Source organism: Malaclemys terrapin, chromosome 4 (assembly GCF_027887155.1).
Source record: "Malaclemys terrapin pileata isolate rMalTer1 chromosome 4, rMalTer1.hap1, whole genome shotgun sequence".
Lineage (NCBI taxonomy): Eukaryota > Metazoa > Chordata > Testudines > Emydidae > Malaclemys > Malaclemys terrapin.
In genome coordinates, this window is record NC_071508.1 from 26,734,542 (window position 1) to 26,754,626 (window position 20,085).

The following is a 20,085-nucleotide window of genomic DNA, read 5'->3' on the forward strand; positions in this document are numbered from 1 at the left end:
CTGCCCTGCCCTTTTGTGGGTGCAGAAAAGGCACCAGGCTGGTGCAGTGTGCTGTGGGATCAGGTGCTGGCCTGGCTCCTGTTGCACCGGGCGATAGTCATGGCACATTGGCCTAATCGATAGAGCACTGGACTTAGGGCCACAAGCTTGTGGCTCTGGTCTCCTGTGGGGTCACTAAGTGCTACTGGAATAGAAACAATGCTAAGGTGCAAGGCAGTGGAGAATCAAGCTGCCCTAACACTGCTAATTTGGCCTAGCACTTTGCAAGCGGTGTCCTCCACTGCAACTCCAAGATCTCAGCATCCAAGCAGGAGAGACCATGTGTTTTGCATTGGAGCGGGTTGGAGGCTGGCTGGGAATGCGAGAACGTGGTGCCCGTGCCCATGAGCCGCTTGTATCCACCTCATCACCTGCCCATTGTCCCCCAGTAGAGGAGGGGGAAATGGGCAGCTGAGGTTTCAGGGACGGGAAGCGTTACTGCAGGCCAGCTGTGGCTGGCAGGCTTCCCAGCTGTGCTCCGCAAGGCCTGTAATCTGAGCGCATTCCCGGGACCAGCAGAGGGCTTCCCTGCACATCTGTCCTGGGCGGTGCTTGGACAGGACAAGAAAGAGGCTCCTAAGCAGGGGAAAGTTTCCCCGCCAGCCTGTGCGGGGGAGCGCATTATCCCAGCCCCTGGAGGCCCTGCCTAATGATGCTCAGGCTAGGAAACTACAGGGATGCGACAAGACAGACACCCGGGCCAGGCTCAGGGAGAGCGAACAGCTCTGCCTGCCTGCCCCTTCTCCAGCACAGCAGAGAACTAGAAGGCTGGAACAGGCAGTGTCAGCACGTAGCAGGTCCCCCCAGGGATCTCACAACGAGAAACTGGGACTGCACGCAGCAGGAATCGTAATATATACTGCAGCTAACAGCATCTCCGGGGGGTCACTAGGACAGGGGAGGCTCCCAGGGCTAGCGCAAGGGAGGAAGCCCAGATGTAGGACAGGGTCATCAAATGCTTGCTAACACAGCCAAAATGCAAGGTCATCCATCGAGAAGGAAGAAATTCAGGCCAGACCCACACACTGGGGGACTGTGTCCTGGAAAGCAGGGACTCAGACTATCTCTAGGGGGGTCAGAGTGGACACGAGTGCCCAGCGAGATGCTGTGGCCAAAAGCACAAATGCGATATCTGAGCGTTTCAACGGGTGCGGTGAGCAGGAGCAGGAAGGCGACTTTACCTCTGCGTGCGGCGCTGGGGAGACCAACACTGAAACGCTGCATCCAGTTGTGGGGTCCACAGTGTTTGAAAGGACGTTGACAAATGGGAGCGGGCGCAGAAGAGAGCCACCAAAATGATTCAAGGGCTGGAGAAAATGCCGGACAGCGCCAGACTTGCTGTGCTTGGTCTGTTTAGCTGATCAGAAAGCAGAGTGAGCGGTGCTGTGCGTAAGTCCCTTCCCGGGGAGAACACAACAGGTATTACAGGGCTCTGTAATCTAGCGGAGAGAGGCAGAAGGAGAGTCAGTGGCTGGAAGCTGAAGCCAGACAAAGTACCAATGTTTAACCGTGAGTCATTGGAACAAACTCCCCCGGGAAGCGGTGGAGTCTCCATCTCTTGATGTCCTTAGATCCGGCCAGGACACCTTTCTGTTGAGCTCAGCACAGGGGCAACTGAGGGAAACTTCCTGGCAGGAGGTCAGACAAGGCGAGCTAATGGTCCCTTCTGGCCTTCAACGCTGTGATCTCTGGCTGCAGGGGTTGGTGACAGGCCTGTCGAGCGGCTCCAAAGCAGCCCACGTCAGGGACGGAAAGTTGTTCCCCTCTTTAGATGTGGTTAACACACCGGACACCGCCCCTGTGAAATGAGCTGTCAGGTTTCAGACCACATCACAGTCGCTGCTAATTGGCTCCCTTAGTATGCGTCTCTGCCGAGAGACCAAGGGGGGACCGAGCCAGGCAGACCCCCACTCCCTCTCGGCCCTAGCCATCGTCCCTCCAGCATAGCATGTGGGAAGTTTGCACTGATCTTCCTTGTGCTGCACTTGTTCCAGAGATGTACAGAGACCATCGAGCTCTTCTCCTGGCCCTGTTACGTTCACACATGCACAAGCTCTCCCAGGCCAACAGGTGTCAACCCCCTTCCTTGTGCATGCCGCGGGCTGGTATAATTGCACAAGGAGCTCCAAGCCCATCCTGGTTCTGCATTGAAGGGGGAAATTCACCCGGACGCCTCCTCCGGGCTTGAGGAGAACAGGTGTGAAATCGATTGACCGGGCCACGAAGGGAAGTGCAGCCAGGCTGAATAGCAGGAGCAATCAGAGCAGCAGGGCTCCAAAAGACAATGCGAGAAGAGGCTGCCATAGGCCCCCTCCCCACGGCATGCCGCGGGCTAGCAAAGCCGCCTGCCCCCCTGCTCGGAAATGCTCCTTTACGAACCGGATCCTGCTCATCGATGCGACTCGACGCCGTCTGACTGTGGGGATCTCCAAGCAGGATCTGCGGTCTCCCAACACCCTCTGCTGCCCTGAGAGCATCCTTTCATCACCCTGCACATCCTGAATTACTTTCCTCTCGAGCATGTAAGCTGATCTCAGGAGCCCGGGCTAACGTAAACCGCCAGCGTGTGGCGGGGCCAGTTCCAAGGGGATGCGTGGGGTGGGTTGGACTCCTCAGTCCTCGTTCCGCCCTCAGTTCTGACCCCCTGACACTGAGGGCCCAACACAGCCTTTCATACTAACTAACCCTCCCTAGGACTCCGCTGGGCCAATGCACTCCCACTCACCAATGGGGGAGGCTGGCAGCTGGCATACCACGCAGGCAGGGCATGCTGCTGTTACCCCTTTACACCCGTGCAGTTGGCCAAAGTGTCTGGGTCCAGCAGGTTGTTTTCGCTAGGAGGAGACAGTGATGGTGGAGGTGGAGTCGGGTATTATGGTTGCCAACCCTCCAGGATTGGCCTGGAGTCTCCTGAAATTGGCATCGATCACTCGCTGACTATTGAAAGCAACCCAGGAGATTTTAATAGGATATTTTAAGAAAATGACATTACGTCATGTTGGTGGGGGAGGGGGGGGGGGAATCTCCCGGAATAACTTCAGTCAGAGTTGGCAACCCTATCGGGTATCCTTGGTGCCGTGATGTTTATTTACAAGAACGTACATAAAGTCCTGTTTCCCTGACCACAGCAGGACTCAAGCTGTAGGAGTTAGTTTCTGTGCTCACATCTCCAACCCCCTTTCAGCCAATACTCAGCCTAAAAGCTCTCCCCCCAGGCTTTTCTCAGGGTCACGCTCCCAGGGCTTGTTTAGGTTGTGTCTGAAACTTCCTTGCTGCCTTCTCCTTCCTCCTCTGGTGTTTCTCCCCTTCTCTCTCCCACATACCCCCACATCCAGCCCAAACCCTCCACCCGCATCGTGCCAATTGCTGAGCCGACTCAGATGTGCCTTACCTATGTTTTGGGTGCGGACCTGCCTGCGTTTTGGGTTGAAGCCCCCTTTTGTATCTGAATTTTATCCCGCAGCGCAACCGTTTCACCCAGCCCCACAATGCTATCACATACTTTACAGGAGGGGGGGACCTGCATTCACTTACCCCCTTCTGTTAGCTGCTTCCTCTGCTACGCTCCCCTCCTCCATTTATCACATACACTCTTGTAGGCCCTGTCTCTGTCTGCTGTAATGGAAGAGGCACATGGCTGGCTCAAGACACAGTGGGTATCCCCACACCACCTGGTTCATACTCCTTTATAGCGCTAACCTTGCATCATTCTCTGTGTGTGGCCGCAGGGCCCTCTGTCTTTTGCTGTGTGGCACCATGGGGCAGCAGCCCAGAATGCACTGGATGCAAACACAATTGGGCAACATGGCCGGCACAGATACAGGAGAGGAAGTTATGGAAAAGCGGCTGCTTGGCCACAACTTTGTCCTGTGCGGTCAGACGAGAGAGAGTCTTAACCTAAGCAGAGGGAGCTGCTCGCAGGAAATGTGAAGCCTAGAGCAGATTTGCTAAAGGAGCCAACCAGAGATACCTGGCATGGGGCAGGCCCCCCGCCCCTCATGCAGCTGGTTCCTTATAAGGGAGCTGAAGCAGTTTGGGGGGCAGGGCATGAGGGGCTGCAGAGGAAGCAGTCAGGGTGGGGCAGATAAGAGAGGCTCTGGGAGGGAAGCTTTGTGTGCTCCCTTGGCTGTGAGGTAAGAGCCATGCTCTAGGACAGCTTGGGGACTCTGTGAGTGACTGGGGAAGTTCCCTTTTCTGCTTGTGTTTGAGGAACTTTGTGAATACAGAAACCAGCCCCCAAGCAGGGCTATGAGCGAAGGAGAAAGACTGCATGGGGCTGAAGGAGCCCTGCCCCCGAAGATGGGGAAATGGGGCAGGCACTGCAGAGGTACCCCTGGCCATAAGGGGGTGTTTGGGTGGCAGCCATGCTGTCACACCGGGTTACAAAGTGGCACTGATAGGGCCAGATCCTCTGCTGGTGTAAATGAGTATTGCTTCGTTAAAGGGAATGCAGCTGCCTGTATTTACACCAGCTGAGGATCGAGCCAAGAGCATGGATTGGCCCTTAATTCCCTTAGAGCAGGGGGCTCAAATGGGAGATGATGTGTGTGAGTCGTGGGACTAGTCTACCCAGGGAAATGTACTGTGTGGACAGGCTTATTCTGGAGTAAGCATGTTCACACTACATGTTATGCTGATCAGTTTCCACAAGCCCTCAGGGAGTCTGATTGGTTTAACATACACACAAACAGGGGCTGGGGAAAGTGAGGCTTCCCTATGCTAATTTCCTGAAATCCAAGGCCACTGGGATGGTCTGGCCTGGCCTCCAGCACAGCGCAGGCCACAGAAGTCTCCTGTGATCTCTGGTACAAAGGGCGTTGTAGAGGCAAATCAGCCTTTGGACTGCACCCGGCACAGTGCCTAGATCCGGTGGTGACTGGCCCCCTAGAAATGCTTACAGCAGATGGCTGGAGGGCGGTGCTGTGGGTCACTGGTGAAATAGACCATATGGGACAGGTTTTCCACTGAGCTCGGCATGTTGGGGGCTGAGCTCTTCTGCAAACCTGCTTCCACGTGTGCCCTGCCCCCAAGTAAGCAGGTAGCTGTTCCCACCAGCGGGAGCGTGTCCGATAGAACGTGGTGGAGTGAGTCAGTCTGGGGATGGCAGGGATATAGGTTAATCTGTTTGTAATGAATCAGCTCTTGCTTTGCTTAATTCTCCACCCAGCTTGGTGTTCAGGGCACAATGCAGTCAGCTCCTCTTCAGGGCAGCACATAAGGACTCCAGGGGCTAACAGTGATGGAGTTTAGGGCCAGTGGTGCTCTTTTTAGGTGAATTACGGCACAGAGTGATTGACAGCTGTCTTGCAAACCTGCCTGTCTGAAGGAAACCAGGAGGAGCGATCTGTGGTGGGGGCTGCCTGCTCTGGGATCATGGCCCCAAGGGCAAACCACAATTCAGATCACTAGGAGTTTTACTGGCTCCCTGAAGCAGAGCAGGCGCTGGGAGTCGGAAAGGCTATCCCATCTTTTTGTTCTGCGCCTGTTCCCCAGCCTGGCTAAGGCCAAGTTTCCTATTTGTGTGTTTCTTGTTAGACCCCTGAGCAAGAGGCCTGATCTTCCCCATCTTTAAAAAAGGGAAGAAGGAGGATCCGGGGAACTACAGGCCAGTCAGCCTCACCTCAGTCCCTGGAAAAATCATGGAGCAGGTCCTCAAGGAATCAATTCTGAAGCACTTAGAGGAGAGGAAGGTGATCAGGAACAGTCCACATGGATTCACCAAGGGCAAGTCATGCCTGACTAACCTAATTGCTTTCTATGAGGAGATAACTAGCTCTATGGATAAGGGGAAAGCAGTGGACGTGTTATTCCTTAACTTTAGCAAAGCTTCTGATACAATCTCCCACAGTATTCTTGCCGGCAAGTTAAAGAAGTACGGGCTGGATGAATGGACTATAAGGTAGATAGAAAGCTGGCTAGATCATCGGGCTCAATGGGTAGTGATCAATGGCTCCATGTCTAGTTGGCAGCCGGTATCAAGCGGAGTGCCCCAAGGGTCAGTCCTGGGGCCTGTTTTGTTCAATATCTTCATTAATGATCTGGAGGATGGCATGGACTACACCCTCAGCAAGTTTGCAGATGACACTAAACTGGGAGGAGTGGTAGATATGCTGGAGGGTAGGGATAGGATACAGCGGGACCTAGACAAATTAGAGGATTGGACCAAAAGAAACCTGATGAGGTTCAACAAGGACAAGTGCAGCGTCCTGCACTTAGGACGGAAGAATCCCATGCACTGCTACAGACTAGGGACCAAATGGCTAGGCTGCAGTTCTGCAGAAAAGAACCTAGGGGTTACAGTGGATGAGAAGCTGGATATGAGTCAACAGTGTGCTCTTGTTGCCAAGAAGGCTAACTGCATTTTGGGTTGTATAAGTAGGGGCATTGCCAGCAGATCAAGGGACGTGATCATTCCCCTCTATTCAACATTGGTGAGGCCTCATCTGGAGTACTGTGTCCAGTTTTGGGCCCCACACTACAAGAAGGATGTGGAAAAATTGGAAAGAGTCCAGCGGAGGGCAACAAAAATGATTAGGGGGCTGGAGCACATGACTTATGAGGCGAGGCTGAGGAAACTGGGATTGTTTAGTCTGCAGAAGAGAAGAATGAGGGGGGGATTTGATAGCTGCTTTCAACTACCTGAAAGGGGGTTCCAAAGAGGATGGATCTAGACTGTTCTCAATGGTACCAGATGACAGAACAAGGAGCAATGGACTCAAGTTGCAGTGGGGGAGGTTTAGGTTGGATATTAGGAAAAACTTTTTCACTAGGAGGGTGGTGAAGCACTGGAATTGGTTACCTAGGGAGGTGGTGGAATCTCCTTCTTCAGAGGTTTTTAAGGTCAGGCTTGACAAAGCCCTGGCTGGGATGATTTAGTTGGGGATTAGTCCTGCTTTGAGCAGCGGGTTGGACTAGATGACCTCCTGAGGTCCCTTCTAACCCTGATATTCTATGATTCTATGATTTCTGTCTATGTAGATATTTGCTCTGTTGTTGTAGCATCCGAGCAGCTCACCATCAATGGCTTAACCCACGCATGTCCCAGGAGGTAGGGGAGTTATGCACTACGGATTACTGTGGGGCAGTTCTCTGGCCTGCGCTATACAGGGGTCAGACTAGATGATCACACTGGTCCCTTCAGGCTTTGCAATCTATGAAGCTGGTTTCACAGCCATGGAACTGCTGCACAGGGTAGTGAAGTGATTTGCTTCGATTAGAGCCCAGGTCTCTGGGGGCCCGTCAGACCTGTGTCTGAGCTGAGCTGTGCTACACCCAACCTCTGCTGGACCTTGTGTCAGGTACAGCAGGAGTCTCCTGCTGCTGTGGCCAGGTGGCCCTGAATCAGAGATCACAGTCAGCCTTGTGCAGCTGCCTCTCTCTGCTACATCTGAGCTTGGGGGGAATCAGAGGCCAGTGTGCCGCTGCTGGAGTTGTATCCGCCTGCACCAGGTCTCATTCGGGATGTGCAGGCAACTTGGGACATGCAGCACACGAGATCCCCAGAACGGTCGCAAATCCTGTCTCCCGGCAGCCCTTGCAGGGTGATACCAGCCTCTCTCTTCGTTCTGATAAGCCCGGCTGAGCGGTTCTCTGTTGCCCAGCTGGCAGTGCCCACCCAGGTGTGCTTGAATACAATATTTTCTGCTGGGTAGAGTCCGTTACGCAGCCTGCGTCCTGAGACACTTCGTAGAGTTCAATGATAAATACGGGAAAGAGGAGAGACCCTCGGGGGCAGAGACAAGGGAGAAGAGCTGTGTGTTCAGATGAGATTTAGACAGACAAGGCCAGTGCAGGAACTCTGGGGGGTGCAATGCTGCAGTGGAGAATGCTCTTGCACCCCGTCAGAAGGGGGCAGGGAGGAGGCCGGCACTAGCTGATCAGAGCGAGCCTGGGTCCTGGCAGGAGACGCAGGGAGCTTGGAAGCTGAACAGAGCACTAGACCCTAGTCACATTCACCTGTCCTGGCTGACTGTTTACAGCTGATTTCACAGAGAGCGAGAGAGGGCTTTGCACTTAGCGCTCTTCAGATCCGTTGTTGCTTTGAACCCCAAATCGGGTCGTGACCTCAATTTCCTGTAATCTGACTAAAGTGCTGGGGGTGAGCGATATGGACTCTGGGTGGCTTCTTAATGGAAATTGAATTCTTGCAATCGTTTCATCTGCCCGTTTTTCTCTGGCATATGAAAGGAATTCCTCTCGGCCACTCGAGGGCTCAGACGGTGACATGTTCTGTGTGGCTGGGCCTCATCCCCTGCTTTCAGCTGCAAGGGACCATGGGGGACAGGTGAGAATCTCCCTGAAACATGGCTCAAGTGAGGGGATGGAGAGGAATCATGTAGAAATGGATAATCAGGGAAATGGCTATTGCGTTCTGGCCACTGTACTGGGGTCCTTGGTCCCCCCCAGCATTGTGAAAAGGGGAACCTCAAAAACAGCAGTGGGATCCAGCTCCAGGCAACAGACCCGGATCCCAACTTTCCTGGAGGTCTGTGGGGTGTGGATGACAAAGGGGGTTTTGTTCAGACCCATCCTCAAGATGGAGGCTAGCTGCAAGTTGTGAATCTGGAGTTGGACGTCTCCAAAGTTTTAGGTGGGTTTGGATCTGGGAGAGGGTTGGTGCATGTGATGCCATGTTTGCTTGCAATATATTACCCAACCTCTAGCTGCCTCTGTGCTGTGTAGTGTCCAGAAAGGGTATGATCCATGGTGAATGAGCACAACAAAGCTGGAGCACAAGCTGTGTGGAAGATAGTTTGTGTCTGTAGTTGTAGCTAGGACACCAGTTTACGAAAGACTGTGATGCCATAGCATAGATCATGTCTCTGGCCTATCTCTGCTCCAAAAGTTTGGTGGGAAGCACCTAGAAGAATGGATCTTAAATGTTTCTGAATGAAGTAACCCTCTTTTTTAGTGCTTCCTGCTGACGTTTCCTGCTTCTGTCTAAGCCAGAAGCATCCCAGGTGCATCCCCGCTTGCCGTTGATTGGGATGGGCTTTTAGACCAGGGCCAGTGGTCTATCCTTGTGGGGATGGGGTAGGCAGGCTGATGAGAGATGCTGTTATTGCCATGAGATCAGATCCAGAGGGCAGCACTGGGGCTCCTGGCAAGTTGGCTGCAGGGTCCCGCGTGTCGGAGGACACCCCTGTGCTAATGAGAGAAGCAGGGCCCCTGAGCCAGCTCCCCTCGGCTGGGCCAGCTCAGGGTCCCCAAGGAGTGGTGCCCTTTCTGTGATCATGCTCTCTTCGGGCTGTAGCCAGCAGACACCACAGCCTCTCCGTTTCCTGGATTCTGCAGTCAGTTCCCCGAGGTTCAAGCAGAGCTCTGAAAATACAGTCCCGGGGTAAAGGATCCAGGGTAAATGGCTGGGTGTGACAGGGACCCCATCCCCCAGGGTGCGCTGGAGAGGGGGAGCCAAGTACGCAGATCTTTAAGGGATCCTGAGGCCAAGGAAAAGATCCTGTTGCCAAAGGGCAGGCTCACGGACCTCCTCATTAGTCCAAACCCCAGCAGTTCCTCTGCCCCACCTAGTCTGGGCACCACACTGCCAGAGGGGCCCCTCTAGCACTCCGTCTAGGAGCATCCCCAGGGCCTCTCTAACCCCCGTTCATCCCCAAGCCCAGCTTTAATTTGCTCTGCTTTTCTCTTCCCTCCCCAGCCCGCGGACCCTCTGACGATGAATGGGACGGCCAACGTGAACGTGTCTGGCCGGAGCCATTATGCGTCTGCTATCCCGGTGCCCCGCGCTATGTCCCAGAGCAAGCTGCCCCCGAAGCAGAGCAGCCTGGGGGCCCCCCCTTCCCAGCGGGCGGCGTCACCACGGCCAGGGAAGGCGCCAGGCTACATTAGCGGCCTGGCGGCCAAAGGCTCCAAGCCAAAGAGCCTTTCCAAAGCCCCCATGGAGGCTGGGCCTGGGCCGGAGACAGCAGAGCCATCGGAGTGCAAAAGGGCCGACGGAGTGGAGTCTGGCCTCAGCCAGAGCACTAGGACTCCAGGCAGCAGCCCCCGGGGGGGCCCGAAGACAACACCTCGAGCGACGGGGGCTCCTAAGAAGGCTCTGGTTCAAGGGACAGAGAGAGAGAAGGAGAGTCCGAAGCCTGGAGAGGCCTATACCAGCCATGGCGCCAAGAAGGGCTCGGGGAAGCCGAGTGGCACTGCCGAGCTGGCCAAGACCCCTCAGCTGCAGGGGAAGAGCCCATCCCGCTTCAGCCTGTGCAGTGAGTCTGGGCTGCCCGGCACCCCTGAAGGATCCAGTGCTAAGAGGCCCCAGAGCTGCCCGGTGAAAGGCCAGTGGGTGTCGGAAGCCCTCTGGAAAGGCAGCGGGGTGCCCAAGGCAGCCAGGGGTGAGGACAAGTCCCCGGGGATCTCGCTGGGCACCAGCAGCCCCATGCAGAATAAGGAGCCGGCCATCAGCTTCTCCTCAGTCCCGCAGCAAAGTCACCCGGTCACTGCCACCGTGGCACCCTTCCACTACCGGTGAGTTCCCTGACCGGCAGTGTACAGGGCACGGGGCTCCTCTGCGGGCAGGGACATCTTATCTTCCCCTCCCCCAACTCTTCCCACCCCACACAAACCACGGGACCATCTGCCCATGCCCCTCATTGGCACTGGGAGCATTTGCGGGGGTGGGGTGGGCTCACACCATGGGGTTTGGGGGGTGGCTTTCAGAGATCAGACATGAGGAATGTGGGGCTCAGTTCATGCATGGGATGGGGGTTGGGCACACACAGTCGTGGTAGGGTTGGGCTGGCCACAGACAATGGGGGGCACTGGAGGGCTACTCCTGCTGTTCACCCCTGTCATTCTCATGCCTTGCCTGCCACAATTGTGCCTCAAGTCGTGGTGGTTCTGAGAGCAGGAGGAGCAAGTCCCTGTGGGGTCATGGGGCTCTGTCCTGCAGCCGGGAGGGGACCCTCCAGCCCTCCAAGGCCTGGCGCTGGCGTGTGGGATGGGGGAAAGGCCCCGAGTCCCAACACACAGCCAGCTCGCCAGCCAGCAGCCTTGCACTCTGCTCGCCGAGAAGGCTGGGCTGCAGTAGGCGGCTGGGCCTTGGGAGCTGTAGGCTATGCAGTCTGCCCTGCTGGAAGGGAGAGAGCTGTGCTCCCGGAAGCATCCCACCTCCGCCGTGGTGTTGATCCCAGCTGCGCTCGCAGGAGCAGAGCACCGAACTCTATCCCATAACAGCTGCACGCGAGGGATGGTCCCACAGGCTCCCGGGGGAGCCGGGGTCCAGCTGGGCAGCATCAGAGTAGCTCAGATGAGCCTTTGCAGCTGGGTCTGTCCTGTGCGGTTAAACAGCTGGATCCTTCCCAGCGCTCCACGTCATTTCAGCTCCCCATTCTATACTCCCTGCCCCCCTTCGCCGGTGCAGCCAGACCTAGCCCCTAAGCACCCCATGCTGATGTTTCAAGCCTTTGTGGATGCAGAGAAAAAGTTGATAATGTGGCCTGCCTGTGACCCTGGCAGCAATGCCAGAGTCTGCAGGGAGCCTGAACCAATGGCTCAGAGGGGTGTGAACTGCAGCAGGCATCGCCAAATGGTGTGACCTCCCAGGGCTCCACCAGCTTCCACGCAAGCTGGGGGGTCTGTGTGGGGAAAGCAAGAGTGCAGCATTGGGAGGGGAGAGGCCTCTCTGCCACTGCCAAGCCAAGCTGGGGGGGCGTGGCCACAGTGGGGGTGCCAGGGACAGCTGTTTGGGGACACAATGATCCCCTGTGGAACAGAGAATTCCCCTGGAAAAAGCCTGCCCGGGCTGAGTGGCTGAAAAGACACTGGGATAGGAAGTGTGGAGCAACTTGGAGCAAACCCCTGATCCCTGTGTTATCCACCCATCCAACTGGGTGTAAATCAGGAGTAACTCCACAGGGTTTTATTCCCCTCTCACTCACTCTGGTGTAAATCAGGAGGAACCCCCTGTGGAGCCAGTGCCAGTTACACTGGTCTCAGTAAGACCCAAGCCCTGATCTCTTTAGACCCATAAGCATCACATCATTGACCTCACGGAAGGAATGAGGATCCGACACGTGTTTAAACACCCCCAATCCTTAGTGAGTCCCATGCCCATTTCCAAATCCAGAGGCCACGAGGGGGACCAGATGGGTTCCCTGCTGGAATCAGATGCTGGGCCCTACCTCCCAACCAGGAGAGGCAGCCTGGCCACCAGCTGTGCCCTCCACTGGCTCCCTGCCCCCACCCTTTCTGTCATGGTCCCCTCCAGCTGTGGGGCCCGGATCTTCTGGCTTCCCCTGTTGCTGCTACTGGCGTGGGGCCGGCTGAGTCTGCTGCCCGGCAGCCCAACGAGCTTTCGGTCTCCAAATAGCTGGGGAACGAACCCCTACCCCAGGGGATTATCCTGCATCTCCAGGGGGCTGCTTTTCATGCATGCATGACAGTAGCCCTCTTGGCCAACACCTGACATGAGGGATTGAACCGGGGATCTCCAGAGCTCAAAGCAGCAGCTTGAGTTAAACAGGCCAGACACCTGGCTTGAGGGCTGTAACAGACTCACATCCCCTGTGGAGCGGCACAGAGTGGGACTCGTAACACATTCACCGGGGGTCACATATGCTAACTTCTTTCTCCGTCTCCAGGCTGCAGGGAGACAGGGAGAAGAGTGAATTCTCCCAGGAGGAGCACGCGTGTGAGGAACCAACCAGCCCTGCAGACGGGCCTGAACTGGGCTTCTCAGGCTTGGGTGAGTCAAGCTAGGATTCACCCCTCTAGGGACTGGGGTGGGGGGCAGCACGTGGGACCTGAGCAAACAGCTCTGTCACCGGGTGAGGGGCCTGGGAAGGAAGGAGCCAGCAGGGGTATTTTAGGGTAACTGACTGACTAACTCGGCCAAATCTGGCGCTCGGCAAGGCCTGGTGGAACACTGAGGTTGCTGCACTCGGTGGCCAAGGGCAGCGGGATGCGGCTGATTGGCTCTTGCGGCATAATGAGAGAGAAAAATTGAGACGCCGGGTAATTAGCTCAAATGAGGCTGGCCGTGAGTGCGTCATTACCTGCTAAACCCTGCGGCTATGTGCCGGGCCTTTAATGTTGGGGCGTTTAATGAGCGCTGGCAGCAGGCCGTCTGGGGAGCGCTCGTCGTTGGCTGGGGATGCTATGACAGAGCGGATGTGCTCACACCGGTTGTGCGGAGTGTTTTTTTCTGAACCCGGGTCCAGATGTCAGTGGTTTTTACAGGCGCCTGGGTTCTAGGTCTGCCATGGGGGAGAGGGTGCAGGGAGCCCTGCTGGGCCTTTGTGACCTGGATGGGTTGCAGCCTGATCCTCCACCAGTGCAGAATGGATGTAAAATGCTGCTATGAACAATGCCCAAGGGCTGGAGAAGGGAAAGCCAGGCCCCGAATGCAAGGGGCAGGGAGCGTTAGCACCAGTAGGCACTCTGCAGGGACATATCCGTGTCCCTTGCCTCTTCAGCACCTGCTAGTGGCTGGGGGAAGACATGCTCCCATAGCTGTCAATGACAAAACTTGTGCTGGACTCAATGGGAGTTGGACTGTCACCTCGGAGCCATACTGCCTGCTTCTAATACTGGGGAAAGGCTCCTGCTGCCTGTTTCTGTCTAATACCGGGAAAAGGCTCCCGCGATTGCTGCTGGTCCTGTGGTCCTCTGCACTTCCCATAGCGGCGCTGGGGCTCTGGAAGGCGCACAACGACAACGCGGCTGTATATTTCTTGCCTGTCAGTTTGACATCGTTTTGGCCCATAGACAGTTCTTGTGGAGGGAGAAGGAGCAGATGCTGCTCTCACCTACACCAGGGGACTTTATTTTAACAGAGTGATGCTGGATTTACTGTGGTGTAAAGCAGGACAGGAATCCGGCCCTGCAATTCCAGTGAGTCACATCAGTTCCACTCATGGTCAGGGAACTGATCAGCCCCTCCGGAGCTAGCAACCGCCTCTGCCTTTTGCTCACGTCCATTTCACTCCCGCCCTGAATTATCACCACACGGCCTGAGGTGGCTGCCAGACCGTCTGTCTGTGGGGAGGAGGTCTGCCCAGCCACCGCATGTCAAGTGGTGTATTTACCATGCCCTTTGATCGGGGGGGCAGGAAAGCTGGTTTGCACTGATTGAAATCTGCCCCGGACTCGGATCCAACCCAGCCTGAACAGGAGAGTTTGGTTCATTTTTTCAGTAATGGTGTGGGGCTCTCGCCTTCTGGGTTTCAGCCAGTGACAGCCATGAAATGACCGCTCGCTCGCCAGCCCGTTTGAGCTGGCAGTGCTGGATTTCTCATGGGTAAACCTGAACTTGGCAGATGTGTGGCCTGATCTCAAGACCAAAGGGGTTCGGGCACATTCAGAAAAGAATCAGACCCATGGGGTGCTTCCCTGACCTGAACCATTTGGGGCAGAAAGGCGCAATCCTGCTGGCGTGGAGTGTTTGAACATTGGGGTGGAGCGGCCTTATCTCCCAGATGGAGAGAATAGGAATTGAGGAGATGCTGCCCCGGCACAGGTTTGGGCCCTGAATATAAGCACACTTTTATCTCTGGTGCCCATCCCCTGGGAGAATCTAATAGAAATCAGAGCCATGCTTCTGAGCTGGGCTCCCCCACTGGTCTGATCTCCGAAGTCATGTGATGTAGGGGACTGAACTCAGGGCTGGAAACTGCAGGACTTCTAATCCCAGCTCTGTCACTGACCGTTGTGTGACCTTGGACAAATCATGGCTCCTCTCTATGCCTCTGTTTACCCTTTTGCAGAATATGGGGCTATGGCAGGCATTAGCAGGTGGTGCTATTACACATATCCTCCAAGTAATTTTTCTGCATGTGCGAGTAAGTTTTTAGTGTAGGAAGAAATACTAGTGTTATTACTTTTAGGTTGGTCAAGGTTCTGCGTACAGGGAGCTATGTGAGTGGCAGGAAACTTTGCTCTCTGTCATGGGCTCTGATTGGAGTCAATGCATGAGGCTCTTTGGGAAGTGGTCATTAATGCTGGGCTGAGATTCCTGGAAGAAGGGATTGCTCTCCATGTTATTTGACCCCCTCTGTTCCAGGACTGGTGTTTGTGTGAATAAAGCAAGTCACACTTTGGAGATACTCAGACTTTGCATCACTGATCTCTACTCCTCTGGGAAGCTGACTTGTGGGGCCCCAGAACACTGCCACTGCTCAGCTGAGGAGTGACACTGGGGTGAAAGCGGGATAGTGATGTCAGAAAGAGGCCCCGCTATTATTTTTTATTTCTAATCTATTATTTCTAATAATTTCTATTATTTATTATTTCTAAGGACCCCAATTGAGGCACCATGGGCTGAGCACTGTACAGACAAATAGTACACAGGCAGTTGCTGCCCCAGGGAGCCCACAACCCAGGATTTAGTCAGTACCGAGAGAAGGAACAAATAAGACCAACCTTGCAGGGGTATGTGAAGGGTCATGTGAAGCCCGCAGTGATCTGAGACCCTGTCTCCTCCCAGCACTGCAGCTGCAGTGCAAGCAGAAGAGGCCCTCAAACTAGAATCCCTCTTGATTTAAACAGAAAGGGGAACCTGGCAGGCTGTTTGTGAGAGCCCTTTAACTCTGCCCCTCGTGTCCTCTTTTGCCAGACATGCTGGAAGGTGCTTCATTTTCCTGAGGCATGTGAGGAAGTGGTGGTTAGGCATGGAGCTTTGGAGGAGTGCATTGGTGGGCAGCCATAAGCAGCCAGTGCAGGGAAAGGCAGGTTATTACGGAGCAGATATTCAATAGACTCTACTCCCAGTTGGGCACTGAAAGAAGTGGCCAGATTTTTCAGAGGGGCTGCGAGCCCTGGGTGCCCAGCTCTGGTGAAAATCTAGCTAATCAGGTGTAAATCAGGAGTAACTCCACAGGGTTTGAGTCTGGCCTTTAGGTAGGTGTCTAAAGGGGTGCTGAGGGAGTCTAAAACTCAGGGCCCGGTTGTAGGAGGTGAGCTCTTTGCACTCTGACCCTGCACACACAATGGACAAGTGTGCTGACATTTATAATGCCAGTTTGAAACTTGTAAATGTGCCCAGAGCTGTAGCACTAGAAAATAAACCTCAACCAATCCATCCAGCAATGTGAGGTGTTATATACCGAACGTGTTAAATAGTCGTGATATTTCTGCCAAAGGGCTGGCTGGCTATTCCCAGCGGACCTTTGCAGTTTGCAGTGTTGCTGTAGCTATGTTGGGCCCAGGATATTAGAGAGACGAGGTGGGTGAGGTCATGTGTTTTACTGGACCAACTTCTGTCGGTGAAAGAGACACTTTCGAGTCACACTGAGCTCTGTGTGAAAGCTCCTCTCTTTCACCAAGGGAAGTTGGTCCAATAAAATGTATTACCTCACTCCCTTATCTCTCTATTTTCTGAGCTTCTAGTCTACACATCTGTCGGTCTGTCCTGCTACCTGTTAGTATCGTCTCTGCCTGTTTGTCCTCCTAGATCTTAGTAAACTGGTCTGCCTGGCTATCTGGCAGGGTTACCTGACTGAAGTGGCCTCTGCATAGAAATGTACAAGGCGGAGGCATCGATCTGTGACCTTGTTTGCATTCATGATAGGAACCGGGCTCCATTACACCGTCTGTTCTGGGAACTCCTTGTATCTCTCTAGGAGCCTGGTAAGGAAAGTGGCTCTTTGGCTAAAGGGACTGCAAATGGGGCCTTCGGACAGAATCCGCCTACTCTGGGTTTGTGCCCAAACTCACCCTGGCTCTGTTAACAAGGCACCTCCCACTAGCCTGGCTCCAGCCTCTCTCCCCAGATGTGGCTGATTTCCTGGAGATGCTGCCTGGGGATGTCCCAGCCCCCGGAATGCAGAGGAGCAGGGGGTTAATGTGTCAGCAGCCCTGCGTGTGCTTGATTCCAAGAGGCTCCTGCAAGGTGCTGAATGCCCTCCACACCCACAGAAGCCAATGGAGAGGAGGGTACTGTGCAGCTGCCAGGATCGGGCCCTTACGCGGAGCTCGGCTGCTGGTTACCAGCATGATGGGCTGGACAATGTCCAGTCAGTCTCATAACCCTGCTTCCGGCTCCAATGCAACAGGGGACAATGGGATCGGCTGAACTTTACCCCTCTTGAAAAGACTGTCTGGGGTGTTTCAGAGGAGAACTCTGCAGCTCCAGGCAAAGCCGGGAAGGTGCTGCTCCTTGGCAGGCAGAGAGCAGGGCTCTGCTCCTGACTCCCCAACTGATTCAACGTGTGACCTTGAGCAAACCACTTCCCCTCTTCCTGCCTCAATTTCCCCAGCCTGTGATACTGATCCCTCTGTAAATCTCTGTGAGGTCCTTGGACTCAGCATGTACTGGGAGCAGGGAGAAGAGTGGGTGAGGGACAGGCTGGCCGTTTCAGTTCTGGAACCCAAAAGGGAGGATTTGGAGAGGAGCCAGGTCGGAGATAGCACTAGGCAGTGGGGGGTTCTGCCAAGTGGGCTCTAGCACTGCACTGATCTGCTTCAATAGCCCAGAGTTCTGAGTGCTTAATACCAAGAGGAAAAGCTGCTGTAGGGTGTGTCGGGTCTGCTCAAGCTAGCTATGTTGGTCTGGGCATCTCATTCATATGGACGACTGGAGAATACGCAAGGCCATATTTTATGGCCAGCGAAAGCAAGGCAACCATTCTCATGGTGGCCTGTATATACAATATAAAGACATGCTGAAGTCAAACTTGAAAGCCTCTCAGGTTCACCCGAGCGACGGGGAAGCAGCAGCCCACCACAGAGCAAGGTGGCGGCAGAGTTGTCATGTGGCTGTTGCCCGCTTTGAAGCAAGGCGCCTTAACGCTTTGCGTGAAGAACATGAACCATGCAAAGCAAGGAAAGCGCAGCCTGCGCTGGTGGTGGATGAACAGGCCTGGCCCACATGTTACCACGTTGGTGGTTCTCGCATTGGTCTGATGTGTGAGAGACATGAGACTCCCTCATCATCATCACCACTCGGGCAACTAGACTGTGCCACCGTCTGCGCTGCAACGACCACACGACTATTTTTGAGTTGCGCTCGCTGGAGCAGAGCCTACACGTCTGCCTGCCTGTGCTGGGACCAGCTGCACTATAGAAATCCTCTTGGTAGTCAGAGGAGAGCTTGTGCTCTTCCCTGTTGCAGTGGATGGCCGTTGCTATACCCTGCCATGAGCGTGCCAAGATTCAAGCTAAGGCCCCACAACATCTCTTCAATCCCTGGCTAACAGCTGAGCCCCCTGTGGAGGCCTGGCCCAGCCAGGTCATTGCGGGCACATGCATTCCCCTGCCGTGGTACACTGCACCTGCCCAGTAGCTGGTCACTTGGAGACAGGTTTCTTCCATCCCTGGACACTGAGGCTGGATTCTCAGCTGAGGAGAGTGATGGGAGGGAAAGTAGCTCTAAGCTGGCCAGCAGCCAGAACAGCCCCGGTATTAACTAGAGCAACCTAAGGGCTGCTCTAAATTCTGCTGGCTGCCCCAGAGAGCACTGGGCTGACTCAGAGCAGCAGAGTGCTGTGTGCTCTGTCCCTCCCCACCCCACCATGCACGTACACTAGCCTATAGCCAAGCCAGCATGAATGGGGAGAACTGCCAGCTGGTGGGGTTAAGGAATGTCCAGTCCTGCCAGCATGCAGAATGGGCCGAGGAGCAGCAGTGAGGGAACTCCTGGAAAGCAGGTGCCATTCAGTGCTGGAATTAGCCACAGCTGAGCCCAGCATGCGAATCCACACAGAGAAAGAGGGGCTGGCTCACACAGTGTAAGGGGATTACAGCCCCATTAGGTGATTCTGCCCTAATTTGCCTGCATGGCCATGAAGCAAACAGGGGAGCTAGTGATCGGCTCAGTGGATGCAGCCCAGACATCACTGCAATGGAGATTAAATACAGAGAATTACTCTTGTTTACATATGGGTACATTTCCCCTAAACTGGCCCTAAGAAACTCATGCCCAGTGTCTGGCTCTAAGGGAAATCCTGAGGTTGTCATCCAGGTCAAACTCTCACTGACTTCCCTGGGACTTAGCCCAGTAAGGCCTGGGCGGGAATGCAAGAATCAGGGAGTGTGGGTGTGTGAGAGAGAATGAGAAGGCAGCAGATTGCCATGGATTTGTGGTATCTTATTACTCACCAATAGAGCTGGTCAAATCCTGCAAAGTCCATGTGCACAACTGTGCATTCAAGTTCTAAGCCGCTGTTCAGTGCAGCCACGGCAGTGCCCCTTCCCTGTTTGCTATCCGCAAACAGCTGTGCAAGGTGAGTTTTGTCGAAGAGCCGACTGCTGTTTGGGGGCCCCCCACTCTATGCTGGTCAGCATTTGTTATTCTCATCTTTAAAAAAAGTGTTCCTCAGCCAATCAGGGAGCAGAATCCGTAACCTTGTGACTTAAATGACCAAGCACCTACGGGCACTTTAAGGAAAACCCCGGCACTGTTAGAGTTGCAGCTCCCTCATCAAGGAGCAGCTGGGCTGTTTGTGACTCTGGTTCCCTCCCGGTTCTGTGGCTTCTCTCTGCCGTGAGTCTCTGCCATCACCAAGCTGCGGGAAGCTTGTTCCACGTGAAGCACCTGGCCCACCCTCACTCCTTACTGTTGCTGAGTCACCGACCAGCTGTGAGCTCAGCTCCCTCGCTTCCCAAGGTTGGAGTGCCTTGAATACGTGTGACGACCCACACCCCAGGGACTGAACCAGAGACCCCTAGAGCTCAAGTCTTGAGCTGTTACCACTCTATAGCTCTGCGCTGTAACAATTCACATCCGCTGCAGCTCAGTCACGGGGGCACCCAGAATGCACACATCCCCATGGGTTACATGGGTGCCCTTGAGGTGCCTGGCATGCGGTTCTGCCTCTAGGAAACCCACATCTACCTGGTCATTCCCTTCTGGTGCATTATGTGCCACTTTCCTGCCCTCGCCCCTCTGACCCTCTGTTCCAGAAATGGCAGCTTGGCTTGTGGGACCCCCCCGCCCACAACGATTAGGTCACCAACATCCAGCTGATGAGGCAACAGGGCTAAAGTAACTAAGAGAGCAGTGTGGCAAGACATAAACTTCTAACAGGTCATCAGCTTAACCTGGGTTCCCAGCCGGATTTTCCCAAGGACTGGGAGTGCCCTGAGTTCTGATCCTGTCTCTGC

General features: G+C 54.8%; 1 protein-coding gene across 6 annotated transcripts in view; it reads left to right on the forward strand.

The window, feature by feature from the left end:
* The window catches only part of NAV1 (neuron navigator 1), a 302,165-nt gene that overhangs the window by 92,272 nt on the left and 189,808 nt on the right, over window positions 1-20,085 (forward strand). For all 6 annotated transcript variants that reach the window (XM_054026395.1, XM_054026399.1, XM_054026398.1 and 3 more), the window contains exons 2-3: window positions 9,695-10,512; window positions 12,627-12,730. In XM_054026395.1, the coding sequence (XP_053882370.1) occupies window positions 9,713-10,512; window positions 12,627-12,730 (904 nt within the window). In that variant the 5' untranslated portion in view covers window positions 9,695-9,712. The remainder of the gene's footprint in view (window positions 1-9,694; window positions 10,513-12,626; window positions 12,731-20,085) is intronic.